This window comes from Theobroma cacao, chromosome 10 (assembly GCF_053813885.1).
Source record: "Theobroma cacao isolate CCN51 chromosome 10, ASM5381388v1, whole genome shotgun sequence".
NCBI lineage: Eukaryota > Viridiplantae > Streptophyta > Magnoliopsida > Malvales > Malvaceae > Theobroma > Theobroma cacao.
Window position 1 is genome coordinate 783,796 of NC_142648.1, and position 22,678 is coordinate 806,473.

Here is a 22,678-nt window from a genome sequence, read left to right on the forward strand (position 1 = left end):
CTCTTTTCTAGGTATGGAGACAATAGAAATTAATTAACCAAAGCAAGATGTCATGATCTTTGCAGCTTTAAACAGCAAACAAGTTGAAAATATGAGGTTCTTTTTCTTTCTCTTTTTTTTTTTAAATTAATAGCATTTTAAGATTATAAGAAATAGATTAGTTCGATATCTTATTTTCTCCTTTTCACAAGTGATCGTATAGAAGTTATATGTGCTACGTTAATTACAAAATAAAAAATAATCCTCTCATTTTGATCTCTTTTACATCATTAAAATCTGATCGTATCTTCATTATAATATATATATATATATATATATATATAGACTCAATTATGAAAAAAGATTAAGTTCAAATAGAAAAGAGGATAGTGCCATTGCTAATTAAAGATTTGAACATATGATATGTCTACGTAAATCTTCACTCCACTCATCTCAATCACTTGAGTTATTGCAAAACCGACAAGATATTTTTTTTCTAAATATGTTTCTATACCCTTTTCTTTTTTAAGGCAAAATTTAAGACTAGGGTCTTTTCTACACCAAAAAAATAAAATTAAATTAAAGAATCAATCATAAACCAATTAAATTAAGACAATGCTATTCACATGAATGAAAACCTTGGAATATTTGTCTAAATTTCTAAATATTCCCATCCTTTTGTGGCCACTTTGGGGCTTGTTTTCTTCTGTGTGAGCCTAGGGAGTATCCAATGCTTCTTATAAAGAAATTGCATAGAAATAAGCTGGGAATTAATTCAAACTTATACAGTATTAAATAACCTAACTACTACCTTGTTTTGGATCACTTTTAAGCTAAGAAATATTTTTTTTTGCATTAAATTAAAAGTATAGGTAGTTATCTTTTGTTAATTAATAATTAATAATATGATATATAATCGATTACGCACATTTTCAATTAATAAATTAATTAAAATTTGGTGATGTGGAGCTCTCTCCTTCAATGAAAGTGAGGGGGGAACAATTATTTGATCAATTGCAAACTCTCTTCAGTAGCCTGCATTCACCAGTCAATCTTTATCTTTCTGAAAGAAATATATGTATTATTTATCTATCTATTTATTGTCTGTTTATGTCTTAACTTAAATGGTTTAAATTGAAGTCGGAATCCGATCAGGTGATCCTATGCTAAGTACAGGATTCTGAGTCCAACTAAAAATGTTCAAAAAGGAAATCAAAAACGTTTCCCCACAGCATCTTTCGTTGCATTCACCTTTTTCTTTCGGGGTCCCCTGTTTAGCCAGCTAGCAACAGCATGTGCCTCAAGTTGCAGACGATTTTGAGTGACTTTTGTGAAACATGAGGTCTCTCTTGCTCTCTCTCTCTCATGGAAGCCTTGATAGCCAGGCTTCCAGATGCAGTGATTTTCACATATTATTTATAGGGATCGTACAACTCGTTTCTTTCAAATGTGAGGCCAAGTTATCAGCCGCAATATCAATAATTGGAGGGATTCAACCTTCCATAACAAAAACCATGATGCATATCAGCACTATCTACAAAAGTTCAAAGTAATTGTGATTAATGAGTGGGATAACTATGGTCAAATTTGTCGTTATATAGCATGAGTTATAATGTTAAATTATGTTATTGTATTTCAACTTCAATAAATAATAAACTTGACGAAAATTTGTGGATTGCATTGAGAAAATATCTTGTGAAGTATTCAGATTCTATTATTCGATCAATTTTACAAGACAGGAACCCGGATTTGAAAGATTAATTAGAGCATTAATGGTGTGATTAATCAGCTATTACTAGCCTTTAGGGTCTTTAGCCACATTTTTTGCTGAATAATTTAGATAGGGATATGATGAAAAGGGAAAAACAAATGTGCATGTGGGGGCAGATTCAAGTTGATCACGGCGCCGAAATGGGAGCACAGTCGTTCTCATGGGGTCATGGCTCTTGGGAATTTGTATAATCAGTGGATTGAAAAGAAAATTGATATTTGGAGATGGAAATTGTGTGTTCTCTTCTATATTTGCCTGTCAATTTCAATAAGAATAGGCCTAGAAGAGAAAGACAATGAAGCACATGGACGAAGAAAATCCCACCTATGGATTTCATCAAACCCTCAAACTTATAACACTTAACAATGGAAAAAGGACATTAATGACTCTAAAACTCTATGATTTGAAGTAGGAAAAGGCCATGTTCTCTTTCACTTATCAAAGTCATCACCCTTTATAAAAAAAAAAGAAAAGAAAAGATAAAACCCCATTTCTTTCACGTTCTCTCTTCCATGTCAATTTCAATTCTGTTCCACTTTCCCGACTCTTCTCCCCATACCCCCTTTTAACTACCACTCCCTCAATCCCCCCCTCTCAAGCTCATCTCTCTCTCTCTCTCTCTCTCCCTCTCTCTCAATTCGTTGTTTTGAAAGTCTTTAGAGACTTTGCCTTGTTTCATAGTACTTTTGCTTTTGGTTTCTCTCCTTCCCTGTTTTTTAATCATACAGGATCAACCTGGGAGAAGCTACACCTACTGGACAGACTTCAAAGTTTTTTTTTTTTTTCCCTCATCATGAACACTGTACAAGACTGGCCTGAACCAATCATCCGAGTCCAATCTTTATCCGAAAGTGGCCTACCAATCATTCCAGAAAGATACATCAAGCCAGCCCCCGATAGGCCTTCCTTCATAGACCCTGAAGACTGTGATGCTAATATTCCGATAATTGACCTCACAGGCTTATCAGGGGACGAAGCCTGCAACCTCCCTGCCACCACTCTGGACCTAATTTCTTTGGCCTGTCGAGAGTGGGGATTCTTCCAGGTCGTGAACCATGGGGTTAGCCCTGTGTTAATGGACCAAGCAAGAGAAACCTGGCGTAGCTTTTTCCATTTGCCTATGGAGATTAAGCAAGCTTATGCCAACTCCCCCAAGACTTACGAAGGTTATGGTAGCAGGTTAGGAATCGAGAAAGGAGCCATTCTTGATTGGAGTGATTACTACTTTCTTCACTATCTTCCATTAACTCTCAAGGACTATAAAAAATGGCCTGCCTCTCCTGATTCCTGCAGGTAAAATTACAATGAAAGTTCTCTTAGATTCTTTTTGACTGTTTTCTTCACTGTAGCATCTGGTTAGATTTTGGATGCTGTACGAGTTTTTGATTTGGCTTATTCAACGGTTGTACTATGCTAATTTGTCATGCATGTCAGCATGTTGATTTGTCACTTCTTTAGTCAACTGTCTACAATGTCCCATACCTTAATTTGCCCGCTTTCTCAAAATTATTATTATTTATTTATATATTCTTATTCCATCAACCATAAATTTGGACTCTACTGTAGCCTAATTAGATTGAATAATAATGTAGAGAAGTAATTGATGAGTATGGGAAGGAAGTGGTGAAGTTATGTGGGAGAATAATGAAGGTTCTGTCGATGAACCTTGGGTTGAGAGAGGACCATCTACAGAATGAATTTGGTGGGGAAAATTTTGGGGCATGCCTAAGGGTGAACTTTTATCCAAAGTGTCCACAGCCTGATCTGGCCCTTGGTTTATCATCCCACTCGGACCCTGGTGGCTTGACCCTTCTCTTACCGGACCCTGAAGTCCCCGGCCTTCAGGTCCGGAAAGATGGCAAGTGGATCACCGTCAAGCCTGCCAAGCATGCCTTCATAGTAAACATCGGCGATCAAATTCAGGTGACACTTTTCTCTCTCTCTCTCTCTCTCTCTCTGGATTATTCATGATAAAACCATTGGCACGTGGAGGGGTCATGCTTTGATGGACTAATGAGCCACACACATACACCATTCAACTTTGGTCAAAAAACATATCAAGAAGCATGTTATTATTCCTTCCTCATAAAACCCAAAATTTCTTTTCAGATTTCCTTTGATTTTTTTCTCTTATTAAAGACAGTCAAAGTGGATAAACATGATGATTTTAAGGTTATGAAGATAAGGGTATTTGGGATGACAACACTTTGAATCATCACATAATGTTGTTTCAATTCAGTGTTGGAAAGATGTTCGATCTCCCTATGTCTACGTGTTAGAGAACTATTAGATCTCACTATTGTTTCTTTAGCCATTTTCCTCTTGTCACTTTCCACAACGCCCAATTGTTTAAGCAATGAATAATGTTATGGACAATTCAAAATGGAAAAACTAAGCTTAGATTGACAATGACATTGGTCTTGGCACCCAACAGGAGTTTTCCACCTTTTGCTCTATCTGTATGATCAAGCTTTTGTCATTAGTAATAAACTAAGCCACATTGATATACATTGGCACCTTTGTTTTTTTCACTTTCTTACCCTTTTTTTTTTTTTTATATAAACACTTAAAAAATCTTTTTTGACCTTTCATCATAGGGTGGTTTCTACTTTTGTACTCGCGTATATCACATGATAAAAAGTTGAAAAATCCTAAAATATCGATTTCAATTTATTGTGTAAATAAAATTCATTGATTATATGATTTTCAAACATAATATTATCCAAAAACAACTTCACAACGTTACTTTAACATCACGAAACGTAAAAATATGAAATTTTTGGTCGGCTTTGCTTTTGTTTATACAATGAATTTGCTTGATATATTGTTGATTGGTTTTGGTTTTATATTTGATTCAGGTTCTAAGCAATGCAAATTACAAGAGTGTTGAGCATAGAGTGATAGTGAATTCAGCCATGGAAAGGGTATCATTGGCCTTCTTTTACAATCCAAAGAGTGACATACCCATCAAACCGGTGGAAGAGCTGGTTTCAGCAGACAATCCTGCATTGTATTCCCCCATGACATTTGATGAATACAGACTCTTCATCAGATTAAGGGGTCCCAAAGGCAAATCCCAAGTGGAATCTCTAAAGTCTCCAAGATGATTGAGACTATATTCTCATTCACTGTAATTAAAATCACATGGGAAAACAATTCCTTTCTTCTTAAGCTGTAAATCTTATAATACAAGGAGGAAAAGAAAAACCAAAAAAAAAAAATGGAAAAGAAAGAATAGGAAAAGTAAAAATAGAATGATTTTCTCTTATGGCACTGTTTATTTGATGGGGGTGTTGGGAAAACTTTTTCCAGGGACCTGAAATTGATTAGGAATTTGGAATTACTTTCCCCGTTGATTAAGGAAAAAGAAATTGTCACATTCCTTAACAGTATTGCACGTTTTCAATTGAAAGTTAAACCTATAAAATAATTAAAGGCCTAGTATTCTCATTTACCGATTTCTTTCCTTTTCATTGAAATCAACGTAATACTATATAATATCTTCAACTATTACAAATATCTGTTTTATAAAAAACGATTATCATTTCAATCTATATACATACCTGTTTAATTTTGATTAATATTGAAAAATGAATGTGTAAGATTTTCAAAATCAAATAGGTAAAAATTTTTGTTGAAGATACAACAAAAATTCTTCCTATATTCTTATCTGATATTATATAGTATCAAAGTTTTTTTCATTATAATGTCATCATTGATAATATGCTTAAAATAATCTAAAAACACGTGATTATCACGCTTTAAATATGTCGATATTAACAAGTCTAGATAAAAACGAAAGTGTTGATTTAAGTTTTTCGACTTTTCATTTGAATGATAATAATCATTAAATTAAGTATGAATTATATATGTGAAATATTTCGGATAAGCACGATTTGTCTCAACAAAAAAAGGAAATTGGATTTTTTCTTTTTCAATGGAGAGCTACTTACTAGCTACCAATTACTTGTCTCTTCATCTTAAAAAAAAAAGAAACCCAACATCTATTTAGTTAAAAATATGACAAATTCTTTCAAAAAAAAATTATTACAATATAATATAAAGTGCATTATATGATTATAACCACACCGTTGGTCATAGTTGTTTAGTAACCTTGGACTCTAAAAAGGTTTTGCCTTTTGTTCAAATGTAATTAAGGTTTTAAAGCCACTTTTCACTCATTTCCTATTCATAGCATAAGGTATAACTTTATCTCCCACTAAAATTAAAAAAAATATATAGTACATTAATTAAACAAACTAGTCATCTTTGTTTTAGTCCAAATCATGATGGATTAGATGTTAATTTTCTATTAATCGATTTAACAACTATTGATTAGAAGTCAACAATGTCAACTATACAATAAGGTTTTCCCCCTCATAGTCATATTAATTTAATTCTACAAAAAATCACATGCTTATTAATAAGAAAAAAAAAGGTATAATATTCCCCATAGTCGAAGGGAGTTCGTAGTAAGTTCGAATTTTTTAATTAATTTTTTTGGGTATTTTAAGTTGAAAAATAGTTTGGGGTTTACATCATCTGGATATAGCTTAGCTGGTTTGAATGGTTGTTTAATTAATAATTGATTTGATGAAGGCAACATTCGGTGGACATGAAGAGTTGGTGACATACATTGGACTTGTCACCGCAATAAGGAGAGGGAAAAAGACATGTCAATCTTTGCTTCAAAAACCAGACCACTGGTTTTGAATCAAGGGTTGGGAACTGTTGTTTCAATGTCTGAATTTTCTGAATTTACGATCAAATGGAAAACAGACAAGGAAAGTAGCATGATTGCTTCCATTTGCCAATGTCCATGTCCATGTCAATTGAAAATCGTAACTGCATATATATATATATAACTTCCAAGGCTTTGAGACCAGATGTTAATAATGTTTGGGGGGTTTCAGTTTTCAGACAGGGACTCGTGTAGACAAGAAAAAGATTTCCCTCACGATCCAAGATTCTATAACTTAATTTGGTTTAAAAATTAAAATAATTCGATTTCGGACGTAATTTTTAAATTGAGTTATATTAAAAAATATAATATTTTTTAATTTTTACATTTTAAAATTTGAATTCAAATCTGAAATTTTTGTACGCTTAAACATTCACAGTTAAAACTGAAATAAAATCAAATTCATAATTAAAACAGATGAAAAAATAAAATAATGAAAATAAATCAAGATTTTGGTAAAATAAGGATCTCCCAAAAGGGAAAAAAAATCTTTTGACATATTGACCATGGAACACTGAGTTTGTAGTTGAAATTGAAGAGCATAATAAGCAAGGAAGACAAAGGCAGTGGCCGGTTGGAGGAGAAAAGCTTTCGTTGTCGTAATAATGAAGGTTTCTTAGCCTTTAGGCTCTAGGTGGGCCAAATGCTCTCTGTTTGGAAACAAGTTTATGTCAGCCAGCACAAACGGACCCTAGTCAACACCCACGTGCATAAACAATTCAGCTCGTTCTCTTCTTTTATTTTATTTTATTTATTTATTTTTAAAATAAAAAAATTCACTTAGCATTTACGCAACTAATATTCTTTATTTCAAATGTTTGAATTTCAAGTGAATAATAGAAATTATAATATTACGTATGAATAATATAAATTTTAAAAATAAATATCGACATAAATGTAATTCCAATTTCGACATTTTTTTAAATATAAAGATATATACGTTTATTTATTATTAAATTAAATGTTCAAATGTGATGTCTCGGATCTGCCCCTCACGTGATAAAATGTTTGGATGTACTTTTGTGTTTGGCTAAGAACGTGTGGGTTCTTACTCAGCACATCTTTTATTCGCTGCAATAGGACCACTAGGGAAACCGACCATGGATATGGCTCCTTAGCTTTAAATTTTGGGTTGTGAATATAATAACAAATTATTGCATCATTGCTGACATCAGGTGATTCTATGGGCATCTTTTAACAATGTCAAAACAGCTACTACTATTGCTTTGGCAGCTCTCCCACCTGAGGCATTTGAAAATCATGTTAAAGGACTTGAAGACAAATACTAGTAAAGTAAAACAAGAATCCACCATATAGTGGATGATGGTATTCTTCATCCAAGGAATTTGGTTTCAACCTTCAAATAACAAGGGCAGTCGAAAAATAAGAGAAGAACAACCTGTGAATTCGATGCCATGACAGAAAAGCATAAATCACATGATCTTAAGGGAAATACTCAATGTCCCTTGCAAATTTTCGATAAGTGATACAGAAAAGGTATTAACTGAACAGGATAGATGTTTCTCGAACATAAAAAACTGAATCCATCGAGGTACCTGATCAGCCATAAGGACTTAAAAGAGCGACTAAGTATCCTCTCGATTCTGAAATTTGAAAACTCGGAAGACTGCATTCACCGCTGCCGAACATGAAAGTAAGTTAAGAAAGTATTAATCTACACAAAGCCTATGCAAGTGTCCATTGGTATGCCACTACATGTCATTTTCATGTACCTAAAAGAACCAAAGTAATTGGCTTGCAATATAAGAAAGTTTTTGCAGTACCAACAGAATTATGCATTCACTATAGCTGCTTTACAACAACATCAGTGAACAAAACCGATCAGGTTAGTCTCTCCGTTGGCTGCTACTGCCTTGCCTTTTTTTGGCATGAAGGACATTTGTAAAACTTAATCGTTTCTGCTTTGGCTGGTGTAATTTTCACACACTTTCCATGGTACCACCGTTCACACATGTCACAACCAATCCAAAACTCATCAGAATTGTAACCTCCCCCACAGCTCCCACAAAAGGTATCACCCTGCTCTTCTTCATCATCCTCGTAACTTTCATCAGCTAACTTAGGATTGCTCCTTGGCTGTCCATCAATTGACCTCTGAAAGGCAAAAGAACGATTATAAATACGAAACCAAAAAAGTAAAAGGGCAATGATGATACAAGGTTCAAATTTTAACAGTTTGAATTGCTTTTGTCATTCTCATGGATGGAGGGCTAGTAAATTCACCTTTGTGCTGTTTCGTGATTTGCTGGCGCTCTCCACCGTAGGCTTGTCTTTCACAGGCTTCCTTCCAGTTACAACTTCAAAGATGGTGGGAAGATCATTTATCATGCTAAATAAGCGCTTCCTGTTGAGTGAAAGGCACAAAACTCATGATTTATAGTCCTATCACAAAAAAATTCAGGAAAACAAGAGAAGAATAAGAGAGAGAGAGACAGTGAGATAATGCAGAAGTTTGACATCATAGTAACTAACAGTGCAGTAGCTGGTGCTGGGTCCCTTAAGATCTGACCTATGTGACCACTTTTCCAAAAGGAAAAAGTGAAAATAAAATAACATTGGAAAAGGGGCATCAACTTGTATTCTACAACCAAAATGCGCATGTGCACAAGAAAGCAATCCTCCAGGTAAAAATATGCATGCTTGTTAAAATATTGCGCATGTCAAGGTTGTCCAGCACAAGCAGAAACACAGGATTACCAATTTATTAAGGCCCAAAGGGTAAAACAGGATTCTCAAGTATGAATCATTAAAGATGCAAAGCACTGGTTGAACCTGGCCTTTATCTACATTAGCATTTATATCATTTACTGCAATATATAATACAACAGCTACGATTGAAAGAGTTGCTGCATGTCTCTTCGATCAATATTCTATGCCACCAGGCCTTTTGTGATATTTATGAAACTGTGCGGGAAGAAGGGGCAGGGGTGATCCTGTATTAGTAAAAATCTTTGGGTCAGCTTAATAGCCCATTTGGAGTTAGCTTTAAGTTTGTTAACTTGTGAATTCCATTATGCTGTTGCCTTGGCCACAAATAGAATGGAGAAAAAGAAAGAGGGAGGAGGGGCAGGGATGTTAGAAGAGGCTCATTATGAATTTCAAGTTCTAGTTAAGAAAAAAATCTCTCTTGCTTTTTTCTTTTATCATTGGGAGGAGTATTAAATTTGGTAGCCAAGCAATGCCTACAATCTTGAACTCAATAAGCCAAAACTAGCAAAGGGGAGAACCGAGAAAAAAAGGCACCAAGACATTCTTAGTATAGGTATCTTGACCCAATTCAAAGCTAGAACGCCTATCCTGCCACAAACTACAAATATGGCACAGTGAATGTTAAGTAACATCAAGCATTTAAGTGCTAAGCTTCTAAATTCCATTAAATTACTACTTATAGCATGTGGCAATTATTGAAGTGGGGAAGCATTCAGAGCTTAATTAGGAAAGGATGTTCAAAGTGGCCTCCCAAAAAATGATACTAGTATCAGATCTACAAAGGAGACACTGGTCTTTCCCTAAAGGATCCTTGAGTTTGAGGATAAAAGGTATTAGTCTCCAGATTCGCACCTTATAATCCATTAACGGAGGAGTGGATGACTCCAGATTGAAGTAAAGAGAACAGGCAAAAGGTAGGAGTAAGGTATTTAGCATTACTTTGGTGGTGGAATTTGGAAATGCATAGGTTACTGTAAAAGGTCATAAACCTCTCAATCCCAAGCTGAGATCATCCATTCACTCCCCATCCAACTGAAATTTGTTCTGGATTGTTTCGCTCTCACCTCAAGTACAAATCAGTATTGCACTCTCCCTCAATCCTAACAGAACATTAAAAAACCCGGAATATCAACAATCTAAATTTCATTTAACATAAACCACCTAAAAACAATATTCATGTCTTCATGCAGTTATACAGTATAGGATTTTACAAATTCAAAATATCAAGGTAACAAAAGAGAATCAACAGATCTACCAATTTAAAAACTAAAATACGAAGTCCATACAGGCAGGTAATAGGGCATAAGAAAGCACACAGAAACCACAAATTCATAGATTTATATCCAATAAAAAAGAAGCTGATAAATTCTAATATTCCAGTTTACATGCTTCATCATTGTAGCCCCACTTCATTTGCCTAGTTAAAGACAAAATCATTATAAGCAACGTAACAAAATAATCAAAAGTAATGACCTTGATAGAATAAATTCCACCAACTATGGGAACATTGCTTCTAAGAGTGGCCAATACATAGCAAGTATTCAACATCAACATCAGTATACTAATGGTTAATTTTTCAAATTTCAACCCCACACCAGCTTCCTTTTCATAATTCTTTTATGTCAAGTCATTGACATTCATATACCACTATGAACAAGATAAATAATTCTTCAGTGCAAGAGAACAGGAGCACAGTTCACAAGCACAATATCAACACAAAAAATAACATAAAAAACAATTTGCAATTCAAGTTGAGAAAAGATAGATGCAAGAACAATGTACCTCTCGTTGCGATTAAGTCGAGCTCCAAAATAGAAAGCTATGGAGAGCAACCAACAATCACTATGCACAGCAACCAGTGAAAGCCAGTCTTTACGATTCATCCCATCTCTTGCAAAATTTATACCCAAGGCAGGCTCAGGGAGCTCCGGTGGAACTTCCTCTGCTGGTAAAGCTACCTCCCATGACTCATTTGGGTGTCCATACAAACACAAATTCTCCTTATCTGAGCGACAACAAAATCAAATACTTAATAAAAACTAAAAGCTGTAATCAACTTCAGCCTATAAAAAGCGGAACTAGCACATAATCCTCAATTTGGTATCTGAGAAAATGCAGGAAAAAATGAAAAGAAAAGAAAATTGTATTACATATGAATAAAATTTCCCTCTCTTCTCTGTATCCAAACATAAGTGACCTCAAATACAACAATACATTCCAATCTAAATTGAACGGCCGACACAAAAACGACAATTCAAAGGCCTACAACAAAGTAAATACAATACTCAAATAACATTTTCCTCTCTCATTTCCATCAACTTCCTCAAGCAACCACACAAATAACCTCCTTTTTTACACTCCTAAAATGCAACTCATTTGCATTTTCCTTAAAAAAAAAGTCAAATTAAAGATCACAAATCCAATGGCCAATAAGAAAGCAGAAACCTTTGAAACGATTAAGGAAATTTGCATGCAAAGCAAGAAAAGAATCTAAGCAAAAACAGAAACTCAGCTCCAATTTTCAAAATCAATCCGGATCGATTCAATCACCACGAGACTACTTAAGCTCACTCCAAATTAAATGCATCACACGCAAACAGAATTTCCATCTCCATCTCCATTTTCCCGTCAACTTTCTCAGCAAACAAACATAAATAGAAATAACAAGAAAAAAAAAAGAACCCGAAACTGACCTGGATCGCATTGCGAGTAGAAATCATCTACATCTGATCCAAACCACAACAAAACATAAACAAACCGAATACAACAACGAATTGAAAGAATGGAAACTAGGGTTTACAGAAAGAGAAAATTACCGTAAGTGAGTGCTCGAACGAGAGCGGAGCGTCGCGCGCTATAGTCTTTGAAGATCTCTTCGACAGTGCAAGGACTAGAAGAAGCCATTTCTTTCCTTTTTTTTTTCCAAATAAATATGTATAATTGTAAATGTAAAGAGAGTGTTTTTGCTTCGGAAATGGATCGGTTTTGCTATTTACAGAGAGGTTTTTTTTTTTTTTTTTTGGGGAGAAATCGATGGTTTCCAAATACAAAACTAAGAGTTTATGAAGCTCAGGGTGTCCCGAAACAGACAAAACACAGACGATAAAAGGAAGAAGGGAAAGGAGATTTGTCGGTTTGGTTGTCAGGGAAACAGAAATCCGAAGCGTGGACTTAGCGGATTTTCATGGAACTTAAACCGGGCCTAAGCGAAGACAACGAGATCCTGTCTGGTTTTGATTTGGCCCAAACAAAAGTAACAGGGTCTGTTTGGACATTAAGACAATAAATTTGGGCCATTTCGGAATTTTCGCTTTATTGTTAGTTTATTACATAAAAAAAATCTTTAACCTGTACACCATTGTCCAAATAAATCTCTAACCTTTTATTTCGATTTTTATAAATATTTATACTTCTATTTCTAATAAATTCTTAAAATCAACAATCAAAAAATATAACTATCCTTACTTGTAATGACAATTATCATTATAATTATCATTTTTTGCTTACGTGACAAATTGACATATTCGATTATGATGAAATTCTCAAATAACAAATGTCAAATCATCAATCTCTCATCAAAATCATAGAAAAGAAATTTCGATTTCTCTCCTCTTTCTTTTAATCGAAATAGTTTTCCGCAAATCCCTTCTTTTTCTCCAAATCTAGAATAAAACCAAAAGTACATAAATCCTACATCTTTGGTAACTATGCTTATGTTCATTGATAATGGCAAACCCAAGCTACATGAACAATTCCTCTGGATTTGGATTTCCCATTTTTTATTCTTTTTTTATCTCCTTTTTTTTTCTTATTTTTATTCTTCCAACGTTTGGGGCAGACTGCTGTTGAGTATATCACCTGTTTACAGTTTGAGTGACAATTGGCTGGAAGACAGAACTAATGGCAGACAAAGAAGAAGCTTATTATCTTAGAAAGACATGAACAAAGAAAGATGTGAAGGGGGACATGACATGACAGAACCAGCAAGTCTAAACACTTGAATCTGTCGTAAATTATTTCATTTCCAGGAGATTAAGACGAAATAAACAGCACAATCTAGTTGCTGACTGCCTCCATTGCTGAACACTACCCATTGAGATAACAGAGACCTTGGCAAAAAGTTGTAAAGCATTTACAGCCATAAGCAAATCAAACCAAGGAAAAAATTTGAGCAACTAACAAGTGTGTTTTTTTTCATGGTGAGGATATACCACACTAGCACTTAACTACAGATTATACATGGTGCAATACACAACCTAGCAACCTGGAAGAAGAGAAGAAAGCCCAAAAAATTTATGGGACTAACAAGCTAGACATAATTCGCTAGACACTAAATGCTTATACACCTAGCTACAGGATTAGGCTTTTGAAAGGACATTAGTTCAGAATAATTTTGGGGGGAAGGCGAACTCCTAGTGTTTTGTCCTCGGAAGGAAGACCCTCGTAGGCAACGAGTTTCACAACAGAGTGAGTGTTAAGGTTATACCTTTCCTCAACTTGTGCAAATCCCCTGCTAAGAACTTGTCCCACCCAATCGGTCACCACCATAGTCTCATCAGATAAATATGAAGCTGCTAGTAGTTGTTCCATAACTTTTGAGTCAATATCTAACAAGCAGTCTGAGCCAATGAACTTGCAGAAACTCTGGTTTATATCATTCAGTAGTCTCTCTGCAAGTGCATCAAAATCAAATGGCTTGAAAACCACATTCTTGACAGGCTGACCAAAGAAATCTTGCAACCAAGGTGTTGGGTTCTCAGCAACAGAGTCATTGTCAACAGTTCCATCATCAGCTTCCTGCACTTCGCTTTCTTCAGCAGGGATGTTCAAATCTAGATTCCAAGATGATGTCCTATTAGGCCGTTTGGCCATTTCCATGATCTCATGCTGCTCCAGAGTTTCATGGGAGCCAATTAGCTTTCTTTTATTCAAAAAGCCCAGCTTAGAGACACTTTTTCTTGCTGTAACAGGTGCCATCAAGTCTTGGCCAATTGTGTTGTCGTCATGCTTGATCAATATCTGCAGTGGCCAGCCCTTGGCTCTCAATACTTTATCTTCAGAATAGTTAGATGTTTCTGTTTTATGACAAACAACTTGATTTTCCTTTGCTAATGTTGAAGTAGTCACAAATATTGCATTGTTAGTGCTGACTTCTCTTCCATGTGAGTCTAAAAACTTACCAGTCCGGATAGCCTGAGACAAGCTGCTCTGAACCTGAATATCAGCTTTATCTACATTTTCAAGGTACACAACAGACAGGGGCTTTTTGCTCAACTCCTCAGCAACATAATCAACCACAGTCTTCCCTCGAAATCTTAGATCATAATTCACTTCCTGGCAATTGAAGAGCAACTGTGTATGGAGAACCCCATCTTGGGAACTTAGATCTATGCAGATAAAATTCTCTCTGCTTCCATATATTATGTCAGCAAGTGCAACAGCAATTTTCATTTTGCCACACCTATCAGGTCCACTGAAATTCAACCATATATCACCTCTTCGACTGGCTCCATGACATCTCTCATTTCTTGCTCGGCTGTTGGCTACTGTTTGGCAAATAACACTCACAGCTTCATCCTGCCAATCGACTCTTTCAGTGACAGCTGTAAAAAGCTTCTTGAAGTTGCTTGGATCAAGCTGTCCACCACACTCAGGAGATGAAGAAGATGACGACTGAGCTTGATGGCTAGAGACACTCCCATTGATAACATCAACATTTGCAGGAAGGCAACCTAAGAATTCCTGTGCAAGCCCTGTGTGGTTTTGATTTGTAGGTTTCTTCAATTTGTTACATGAAGAAACTGAGCATATACCCAACCCTAAATCTGTTGTCACAGAAGTCACAGATGTAGGAGATGCTTGACTAACATCACCCACACTTGAATTGGACAAGCTGCAAGGAGATATGGGTTCAATTGCCTCGAAATAACCTTCTTTGGAAGGTTTTTCCCGCAGTTTGGACAGGAAACTTCCATTTTTAGTCATGGAAACCACAGAGAAAGGAATGTCTGATTGTGATGTTGACATCTTTTGGAAATTAACAGGCAAGGATGAATTTACATTTATGCAATTATTTTCATTGGGCAGTGTATTTGCGATGTTGCCACCATGACCATGAGCATTTTCCTTCTTGTCTTGGATGATGTGAAAGCCTAGAACACTTGGGAATGGAGGATTTGCTTGATAAGTGTTTGACTCAGGGACGGGATGAGTGTGATGAAGGCGCTGGCATATATTGTCCCACTTCTTTTGCAGTCCTGCTACCTTAGTGTTTAATAACAGTCCATCATCTTTGGTCTGCACTGAAGAAAGACAAACTGGTTTTCACATAAACTTCATAAATATCCAATAAAAACTGATTGAGATTTGGGGGCAGGGCAGGGGTGGTTAGATTCAGCGATCAGAACATGTAAACCCTTCATTATTCCCTCAAATGAATATTGCCACAAGGTCTTCATCAAAAACAGAAAAGCAACAGATCTGGTGAACTACTGATATTAATAACCAGTATAAATATGCTTCCCGTGGATGTTCTTGAAATTAAGGTCATCCAAATTATGTGATAATTTCTACACTAGACCAATCAATGTTTTTAGAGGAACCAACTTCAATCTGGGGCTACTTATCATACATATAAGTGAGGGTGGCCCTGAATCTTACCTTCAATGGCTGTGGGTGCATGTGCATGATGTCCATCTTTTAAGATGGCAGTAGGATGAATCTTGTTAGCACTATACCTGGTGTATGTTCCATCTTTTAAATTAATGATAAGTTAAAACCAATAATTCCATTAAAACTCTGGGGCCCCACTGCCAATATTTGAAACTAAAGAATAGAAGCACAGCTTAGCACTTGAAGCATGAGTTTAATGGACACACACCTTTACATCTAATCCCTTGTTTGCTCCAAGCTCGGTCATCTGCAACCAGGAAGGCAAAGTAGATTGGTACTGATCTGCCACTGAAACATTGAATCCTCCCTTGGAAATTGCAATTACTTCTTGTTCACACCTCTCATTGCATTGATGACAGCGGGGGACATGCTGATATGAGCTGCTTAAAGACCCCTTTGACTCAGAAGGTGTAGAAAAGAACCCACCAAACGGAACAAATGACTCCATCAAGCTGTAGTAATATTGTGGCAATAGAACTATAAGAAATGGTTGGGGCTAATACAAAGACAGTAAGAACACATTGTAAGCACTCTCAAACACAGCTCCCAATAATAGGGAAGGAGGAAAAAGGTAATGCTGCATAACAACAAAAGGAGAATGAAAACACATATAAGTGGAGGTCATAAAAAACTAACTAATATACCATTCATCACCTTAGATAAATTAAAAATATAAAAGTACCTATTAGACCTATATAAGTTGTTTCATTCAATAAACATGCACTAACCAAATAACCACCCATTATAAACACATAATTACCCACTGCAAACAACTTAATATCTATTAAATACTTTAAACTCTTATTGTATTATTATTATTATTTTCTAATTAATAAATGTTAATGCGGGCAACATGGTACCAGTATTTGTAGTTGCAAACTCACCGTAAATCACAAATCACAACACCTCTAAATCCTAGTTTTCACCATGGTGAAGATATTTTTTTCTTTTTGAAAGTCACCATGGTGAAGATTATAACCCAACTCTGGCAAAAGGTTATGAGTTATGACCAAGGCAAAATCTTTAAATCACACAAAATATTAGAAATCAAGATTATAATTAAATTAGAACCCTGTAATGAGCTTACCTCAGCTCATTATGCCATAAACATCCTGTTTTCTTGATCCAACTAACTAGTGCACCTCAGATGAAGGACAAGAATGAGCAAATTCACTCCGACTTACATTAAATAATGTCCTAGATTAACTTTAAATAGTTAAAATTTGAAAAAATTAAAAAAAAGTTAAGCAACTAAGAGTTCAAGTAAACCGAAAAATATAGTACTTTATTCTACCATTCTCTTTTCCTAACTCTCAGAATTTTCGACATAAGTCCCTATTAAAAAAGTAGCAAGGATCGTATTCCATTTATGATCCCTAAGTAATTCCTTATTATTCAACTTCTTTTTTTCTATTCTGCCACTGGTTCAACTAAGACAGAAGCCAAGAACCTCAACACTTCCAAAATCTTTCTTCAACAAATAACCCAGCAAGAAACTACAAGCCGTAGCTCACTCTACTCGACTAATTATTCAATTCCCCAACAAAACAAAACAAATAGATAAAATATTTATTAAGTTTTATACCTGGACTTTGGATAAGGCTCAGCCAATGGATTTCTAAGAGAAGTAATAGGCAAAATCTGCAAATCCCAATCTTTTTCAACCGAAGGAAACCTACTTAAGAACTTCAAATAAGTCTGGTAGCTCGCTGCAGCCCCCAACAGCCAAACTTTCCCCCCATAAACTTGTAATAGCCTCGTTAGCTGTGCAACCACATAACCAACTCCATCTTCATCAACCTTGTCGTCATCGTCGTCGTAGTCGTCACCATTTTTTTCACTCTTGTCACTGACGAGAATGTTCAAATCCCCATAGTTCACCACCAGTCCGGTTCCTCCCATTTCCCGCTCCATGACCAGACCCATTTCTTCGAACTGTAAATCCACCTCCCGTTTGTTAAAACCCTCGTTCATACACTTTAAGATAAAATTTTTGACGCAAATTATGTTTAAACCCGAGATTTCTTTGACCAAGAAACCATCTTTTTTTTTCTCCAAACTTTCCGTGAAACTCGCGAGTGCATCGTAAGCGCTTACACCGACAAGTAGAGGATTCCTCCTTCGCGCCAAAACTTCTCCTATTCTCCTACAGTTTTCTTCTCCTTCAAAAAAAGACGCGAAACCCGGGAACGGGAAACTGAAGCCCCGTCGACCAGAAACCCGGGCGGTTTCACAACCCGGATCCGAATTTTCTAAATTACAAAGGAAAATCGGCGGGCCACGTGGTCGAGAGTACCTTAAGAGATTAGGGAGGGGGCGGATGATTGCCAGCTTGATTTCGGAGCTCCGGAAACCCGCTTCGCCGAACACCCTACTCACGACCGGGTCATCGAGGATCGACAAAATCAAGTGTTGGAGCTCGACTTTGACGCACGAGATATTGGAAGGATTCTGCTGCGAGATTTCGCGGTAAAGGTGGAAATTTTCAGGCTGCCTCCGCTGGTTCGCTTGGGACCGCTTTATCGCGGCCATGAGCGAGTTCGACACGGGCGGGTCGCTGCTAAGTTGACTCGACGGGACTCGGTCCAGTGACACGCTCAAGCAAAGCTCCAGCGCTTTGAATTGCAGTCTCGGGGAGTACGCCGCGTTACGTGCACGAGCGCAGGCGTCGCGCAGGGCAGAGGAAGGGAGAGACAGTAGAGCCGATACGGCGTGGAGCGACGTCGTCTGTGCGTGTCCCCTCCGTCGCGCAACGCTCACCGCCTCGTCTAGCGCGTGAGCTGCCTCCGGCGTCAAGCATTGCCGCGCTACACAAACCGGCGTAGGCATCGCCGGCTATCATAAAACAATCACACACAAATATATTAAAAAAAACAAAAGCTAAAACTCAAAATAAATTATATTATTTCTTAATTAAAGATTTGAATTTTTTTGGAAGACAAAAAAAATCTAAGGATATAGGAAATGGAAGAAAGGTGATTTATTTATTAATGTTGGGGGAGGGAGGGAAAGGGAAGAGCGAACTGTTGTCCGTTTAAGTTGAGCTTTGTGGGGCCCACTTCACAGAAGATCATTTGGAAGAACGGGTGGTGAGTATAGATTCTGTAATATATGTAAGATCTTTCTATTGTTGTGGTTATATGCTTGTGTCTTCGCGCGTGCGTGCATAAAAAGTTAATTAATATATATTAATAAATTTTATTAATTTATATTATTTGTTTTTAAGAATAAATAAAAATAAAAGTAAACTCATTTTAAAAAATTTTCATGTCTGTTGATAATAAGAATAAATGTATTGAAAATTAATGAATCGAAATTGCTAAATTTTTTGTAATTTATGATGATAGGATGAAGGGATTGAGAGTGCAATGTGAAGTATTATTACGAGGGAATGATGTTTTGAAAATTGAGAGAGAAAGGGTGGAGATGCTGTGTCTCACTCAGTTGGAGTGGGCCAACTAATCAAAGTCAGCGTCACCCGCTACTTAGTTGTAATTCTTTTTTTTTTTTTCCTCTTTACTGCATGTGTGGGAATCGGTCTACACATATGAGTTGACTCAGTTGTAACCCGAAACCTAACTCAACTCGAAATCAAATCAACCAAAACATTTTAACCTCATAGCAATATCATATTTTGAGTTTAGGGTCCAATCTCTCTCTCTCTCTTTTTATCCTAAATACGTCTTAATTAGATAATTTGAATCTGAATTTTGAAAAAGAAAAAAATAAAATAGATCTCAATTATCGTCTCTTAACATGTTTTAATTTTAATTTTTTTCGACCATTGGAACAATAATAAGTAAAAATTAAATCGAATTGAATTGCATTTTTATATTCGTGCGTAATAATTTGAAATGTCCCTATTGTTAAAGGAGTTCACACAAAAGAGATGGGTCAATTGATCAAGTTGTAAAAAGGTTGAAAGTGATGGGAGGGGAGAATAACCCCACACCCACCACCACAAACATACCATTCATCATCGTCATTATAACCTTGGAATATGAGAGAGAGAGAGACCAAAACTTTGGTGAGTGAGTAGTCATCTTTCTCATAAGAAAAAAGAGGAAAATAAAATAAAAAATAAAAGAGTGGGGTCTCTATTACATACCCCTCCACACCCATCAAAGGTTTTTCTTTGTTCTTTCCTTCTCTCCCCCCAGAAACTATGTAGCACACTCAAGGAAAGAGGTGAAAAGGTGTTTGATTTGATATGTGGTTTTGTTGTTACCTTCTTTGTCCACTTTTGCAAAACCCTTTTCAGTTTCTTTTTCCCTAAAAACCAAAAGATAGTCTCCTCCCCTAGATATGACCCCTAAACCCCCTCAAAATCTTTCCCCATAACAGTTGACTCAATGAGTCAAAATCTACATTATTTTATGTACCACCATAGGTTCAAACTCTTCATATAAACTTTTTATACATATAAAAAGTTGATTCAGTTAATAAATTCGTCCGTATTGACTTCTTGTTATCTTTAATCTCCAAATACCTTATTTAATTCTTTCTCTACGTAGGAAAAACGCTACAATATTTGATTATTCGTAAAAAGTAAATACTCGTATTATTCACGAATGATTAAATAATCAAAAACCCAAACAAAAAACATTAGTTTAAAAAATAATCGTACAAGTTTAATTGCATAACGGGTTTTTTCGAAATGATATCTTAATTTCAAAAGAAATATAATACAAATTTCGTTATTCTAGTTTAAATTCACAAATTAGAAATTATGAATTTGGTTAAGATAGGGCCAAATTAAGCCAAAAGCATGTGAAAGAGAAGAAAAGGTAGAAGGAAATTTTGACATGGCAAAGGAGCTAAAATTAGAAAAAGCTTTGTTATTTTATTATGAAATGGGCCTATGGCTCTGTCATTTTCGCATATATTTTTGCCACCCTCTCCAAAAGGCAAGAGAGACACACATTCTTGTCCCACCATTATTAATAATGAAGAAATACTGAAAAAGGAACAGAAAAAGAAATCTTTGATAGTGAAAGAGGGGAAAGGAAAAGGAAAAGGAAAGGGAAGAAGAATCTCACAGTACCAAAATTTTTTAAGATCTCTCTCTTTTGGTTTTGGAATCTTCACTTTCTTTCTTCAATAATACACTAATTCTAGGCATTTTCTTGCTCCTATTTCGATAATTTTATTAAAAAAAATTGACAGGGTAATTCTGAACTGATTCATAAAAAATTAATTAAAAAATATGTAAAAAAAATTGAAATCACGAAATATGTAGATGGCATTTATCGTTAATTTTATATGATGGTAAAATAAAAGAATTAGAAAAAAGAAAAAAAAAAAAAAGAAAGGAAGGATGACCCTTGATGATGGTGAATGTGATGCACAAATGCTGTCATTGTAAGCTTTTTCAATATTTTTGAGGTGGGCAAAATAACAAACAACCCCTCAACAGCCCAATAACATAATGTTTTTTTGAATCCTTAAAGTGTTTCTCTAAAGCAAGACACATAACTATCAAACTATGTCTTTTACCAAAGAATAGGCAGAATTCTTGCTCTTTTCTATTTTCGAGAAAAAAAAATAAATTCCTTTAAGTTATTTTACGAGATGATATTTTATAATTAAATGATAATATATATACACTAACAGTACATCAAATATGAATTTAAAAAAAATTACCGATAATCGGTATTTTTTTTGTGACAGACAAAGAAAACAAATATAGGCAGTAAAGGGGGTGGGAGAAACAGGAAGAAAGAAAAGAATCATACCAAAATCCTGGTGGCTGGTTCCTCAGGGGACCAAATACTATACCAAAAACCTGTTTGCTGGGAAAAAAATATATGTATTGAGAAGGAAAGGAAAGAAAGAAAGAAAGAAATTCAACATTCCTCTTTACTTTTTTACAGTTGAAAAATCTGCTTTAGCACCATCAAGTGAACAAGCTATTCCTAAAAAGAGTGATGGGATTTGACTTGAAATTTCCCTCATGGCCCCCCATCATCAGCTGCCTCTATTGCGCATGAATTCTATTCCCTTTTGCTCATCCCTTCTGTTCATTCATTCATGTATATACATTTTCTTCTCAATTTTTCTACTTTTCTAGTGGTTTGTGATGATTAGATTGGGTCCATTCTTCAATTATATACCTCTTTTTTTTTTTACATTTGTTCTAACAAAAAAAATGTAGGGAGTTTTGCATCAAGGATGATGTTACTAAAGCTAGGGCAGAAGCAAATGAAATTATACATGCTACTAATCTTACTTATGGTTGTAATTTTGTACTATGATATAATTTCGGCTCACCCGAATCTAGGGTTCAGTACTATATGTATTTTATAATAGTTTTTTAGATTTGATTGCAGTAAAAAAATATAATTATATAAATTATATACACTAATAAAGACTACAGTATGTTATTGTTATTAAATGCGAAAAATGGAACGCATGACTACTCGTACTTATCGCATTTCATTCTAAAAGCAAGATATGATAAAAAGATAGTATAATAAAAAGGAATTTAACATATAAAGATCAATTCATAGTCGAGAGCAGTAGTGTTATTCCTTTTTACATATAAAAATTGACCTATATGTGAGACTTTTTTATATATACTTTGTGATTCTCTAGTTTAGCCTTTTCATGGCCAAATACTCACCAAAACTAAAAAGTAAGAAGCCAAAATAAATAAAAAAAATAGAGTTGCCAATATGCAAAGGGGATTGATGCCAATTCAAGGGTATTGGTATATAGATTTATATATAACTTTGTGGGATTAATCAAAAACTTAGGAAGGAAAGGAAGAACAAATAAAGTATAAA

The 22,678-nt window shown here is 35.3% G+C and overlaps 3 protein-coding genes across 4 annotated transcripts; 1 reads left to right on the forward strand and 2 right to left on the reverse strand.

Moving 5' to 3' along the window:
• The first annotated feature begins 2,278 nt into the window (after positions 1–2,278).
• On the forward strand, positions 2,279–5,129 carry LOC18585844 (jasmonate-induced oxygenase 2-like). The gene is made up of 3 exons (XM_018128646.2): positions 2,279–3,043; positions 3,343–3,673; positions 4,609–5,129. The coding sequence occupies exons 1-3, from the start codon at positions 2,544–2,546 to the stop codon at positions 4,855–4,857; spliced, it is 1,080 nt and encodes a 359-aa protein (XP_017984135.2). The 5' UTR covers positions 2,279–2,543; the 3' UTR covers positions 4,858–5,129.
• Positions 5,130–7,907: 2,778 nt separating this feature from the next.
• Positions 7,908–12,386, reverse strand: LOC18585845 (PHD finger protein ALFIN-LIKE 2-like). 2 transcript variants are annotated; one of them, XR_016023085.1, is made up of 6 exons: positions 12,038–12,386; positions 11,915–11,947; positions 11,004–11,226; positions 8,736–8,856; positions 8,276–8,606; positions 7,908–8,130 (listed from the first exon to the last, which is right to left on the reverse strand). XR_016023085.1 is itself a non-coding variant. In XM_007008892.3 (5 exons), exons 1-5 carry the CDS (start codon positions 12,123–12,125, stop codon positions 8,358–8,360), a joined length of 714 nt encoding a protein of 237 aa, XP_007008954.3. In that variant the 5' UTR covers positions 12,126–12,386; the 3' UTR covers positions 7,908–8,357. The 2 variants fall into 2 exon arrangements, 1 of the variants encoding a protein (XP_007008954.3); XM_007008892.3 differs by having other exon boundaries at positions 7,908–8,606.
• An 825-nt stretch (positions 12,387–13,211) lies between these two features.
• On the reverse strand, positions 13,212–18,863 carry LOC18585846 (protein SMAX1-LIKE 8-like). The gene is made up of 3 exons (XM_007008893.3): positions 17,479–18,863; positions 16,102–16,345; positions 13,212–15,518 (listed from the first exon to the last, which is right to left on the reverse strand). Exons 1-3 carry the CDS (start codon positions 18,720–18,722, stop codon positions 13,599–13,601), a joined length of 3,408 nt encoding a protein of 1,135 aa, XP_007008955.3. The 5' UTR covers positions 18,723–18,863; the 3' UTR covers positions 13,212–13,598.
• Positions 18,864–22,678: the final 3,815 nt, after the last annotated feature.

Excerpts from the sequence above, each read along its gene's own strand:
- LOC18585844 (XM_018128646.2), top strand. The coding sequence starts at position 2,544 with ATGAACACTGTACAAGACTGGCCTGAACCAATCATCCGAGTCCAATCT. Across the intron at positions 3,044-3,342 it reads GCCTCTCCTGATTCCTGCAG|AGAAGTAATTGATGAGTATG; the intron begins GTAAAATTACAA and ends ATAATAATGTAG. Across the intron at positions 3,674-4,608 it reads ACATCGGCGATCAAATTCAG|GTTCTAAGCAATGCAAATTA; the intron begins GTGACACTTTTC and ends TATTTGATTCAG.
- LOC18585845 (XM_007008892.3), bottom strand. The coding sequence starts at position 12,125 with ATGGCTTCTTCTAGTCCTTGCACTGTCGAAGAGATCTTCAAAGACTAT. Across the intron at positions 11,948-12,037 it reads CGTTCGAGCACTCACTTACG|ATGTAGATGATTTCTACTCG; the intron begins GTAATTTTCTCT and ends GGTTTGGATCAG. Across the intron at positions 11,227-11,914 it reads CTACTCGCAATGCGATCCAG|ATAAGGAGAATTTGTGTTTG; the intron begins GTCAGTTTCGGG and ends GTTGTCGCTCAG.
- LOC18585846 (XM_007008893.3), bottom strand. The coding sequence starts at position 18,722 with ATGCCTACGCCGGTTTGTGTAGCGCGGCAATGCTTGACGCCGGAGGCA. Across the intron at positions 16,346-17,478 it reads GAGCCTTATCCAAAGTCCAG|CTTGATGGAGTCATTTGTTC; the intron begins GTATAAAACTTA and ends ATATTACTACAG. Across the intron at positions 15,519-16,101 it reads ACAAGGGATTAGATGTAAAG|ACCAAAGATGATGGACTGTT; the intron begins GTGTGTGTCCAT and ends TCTTCAGTGCAG.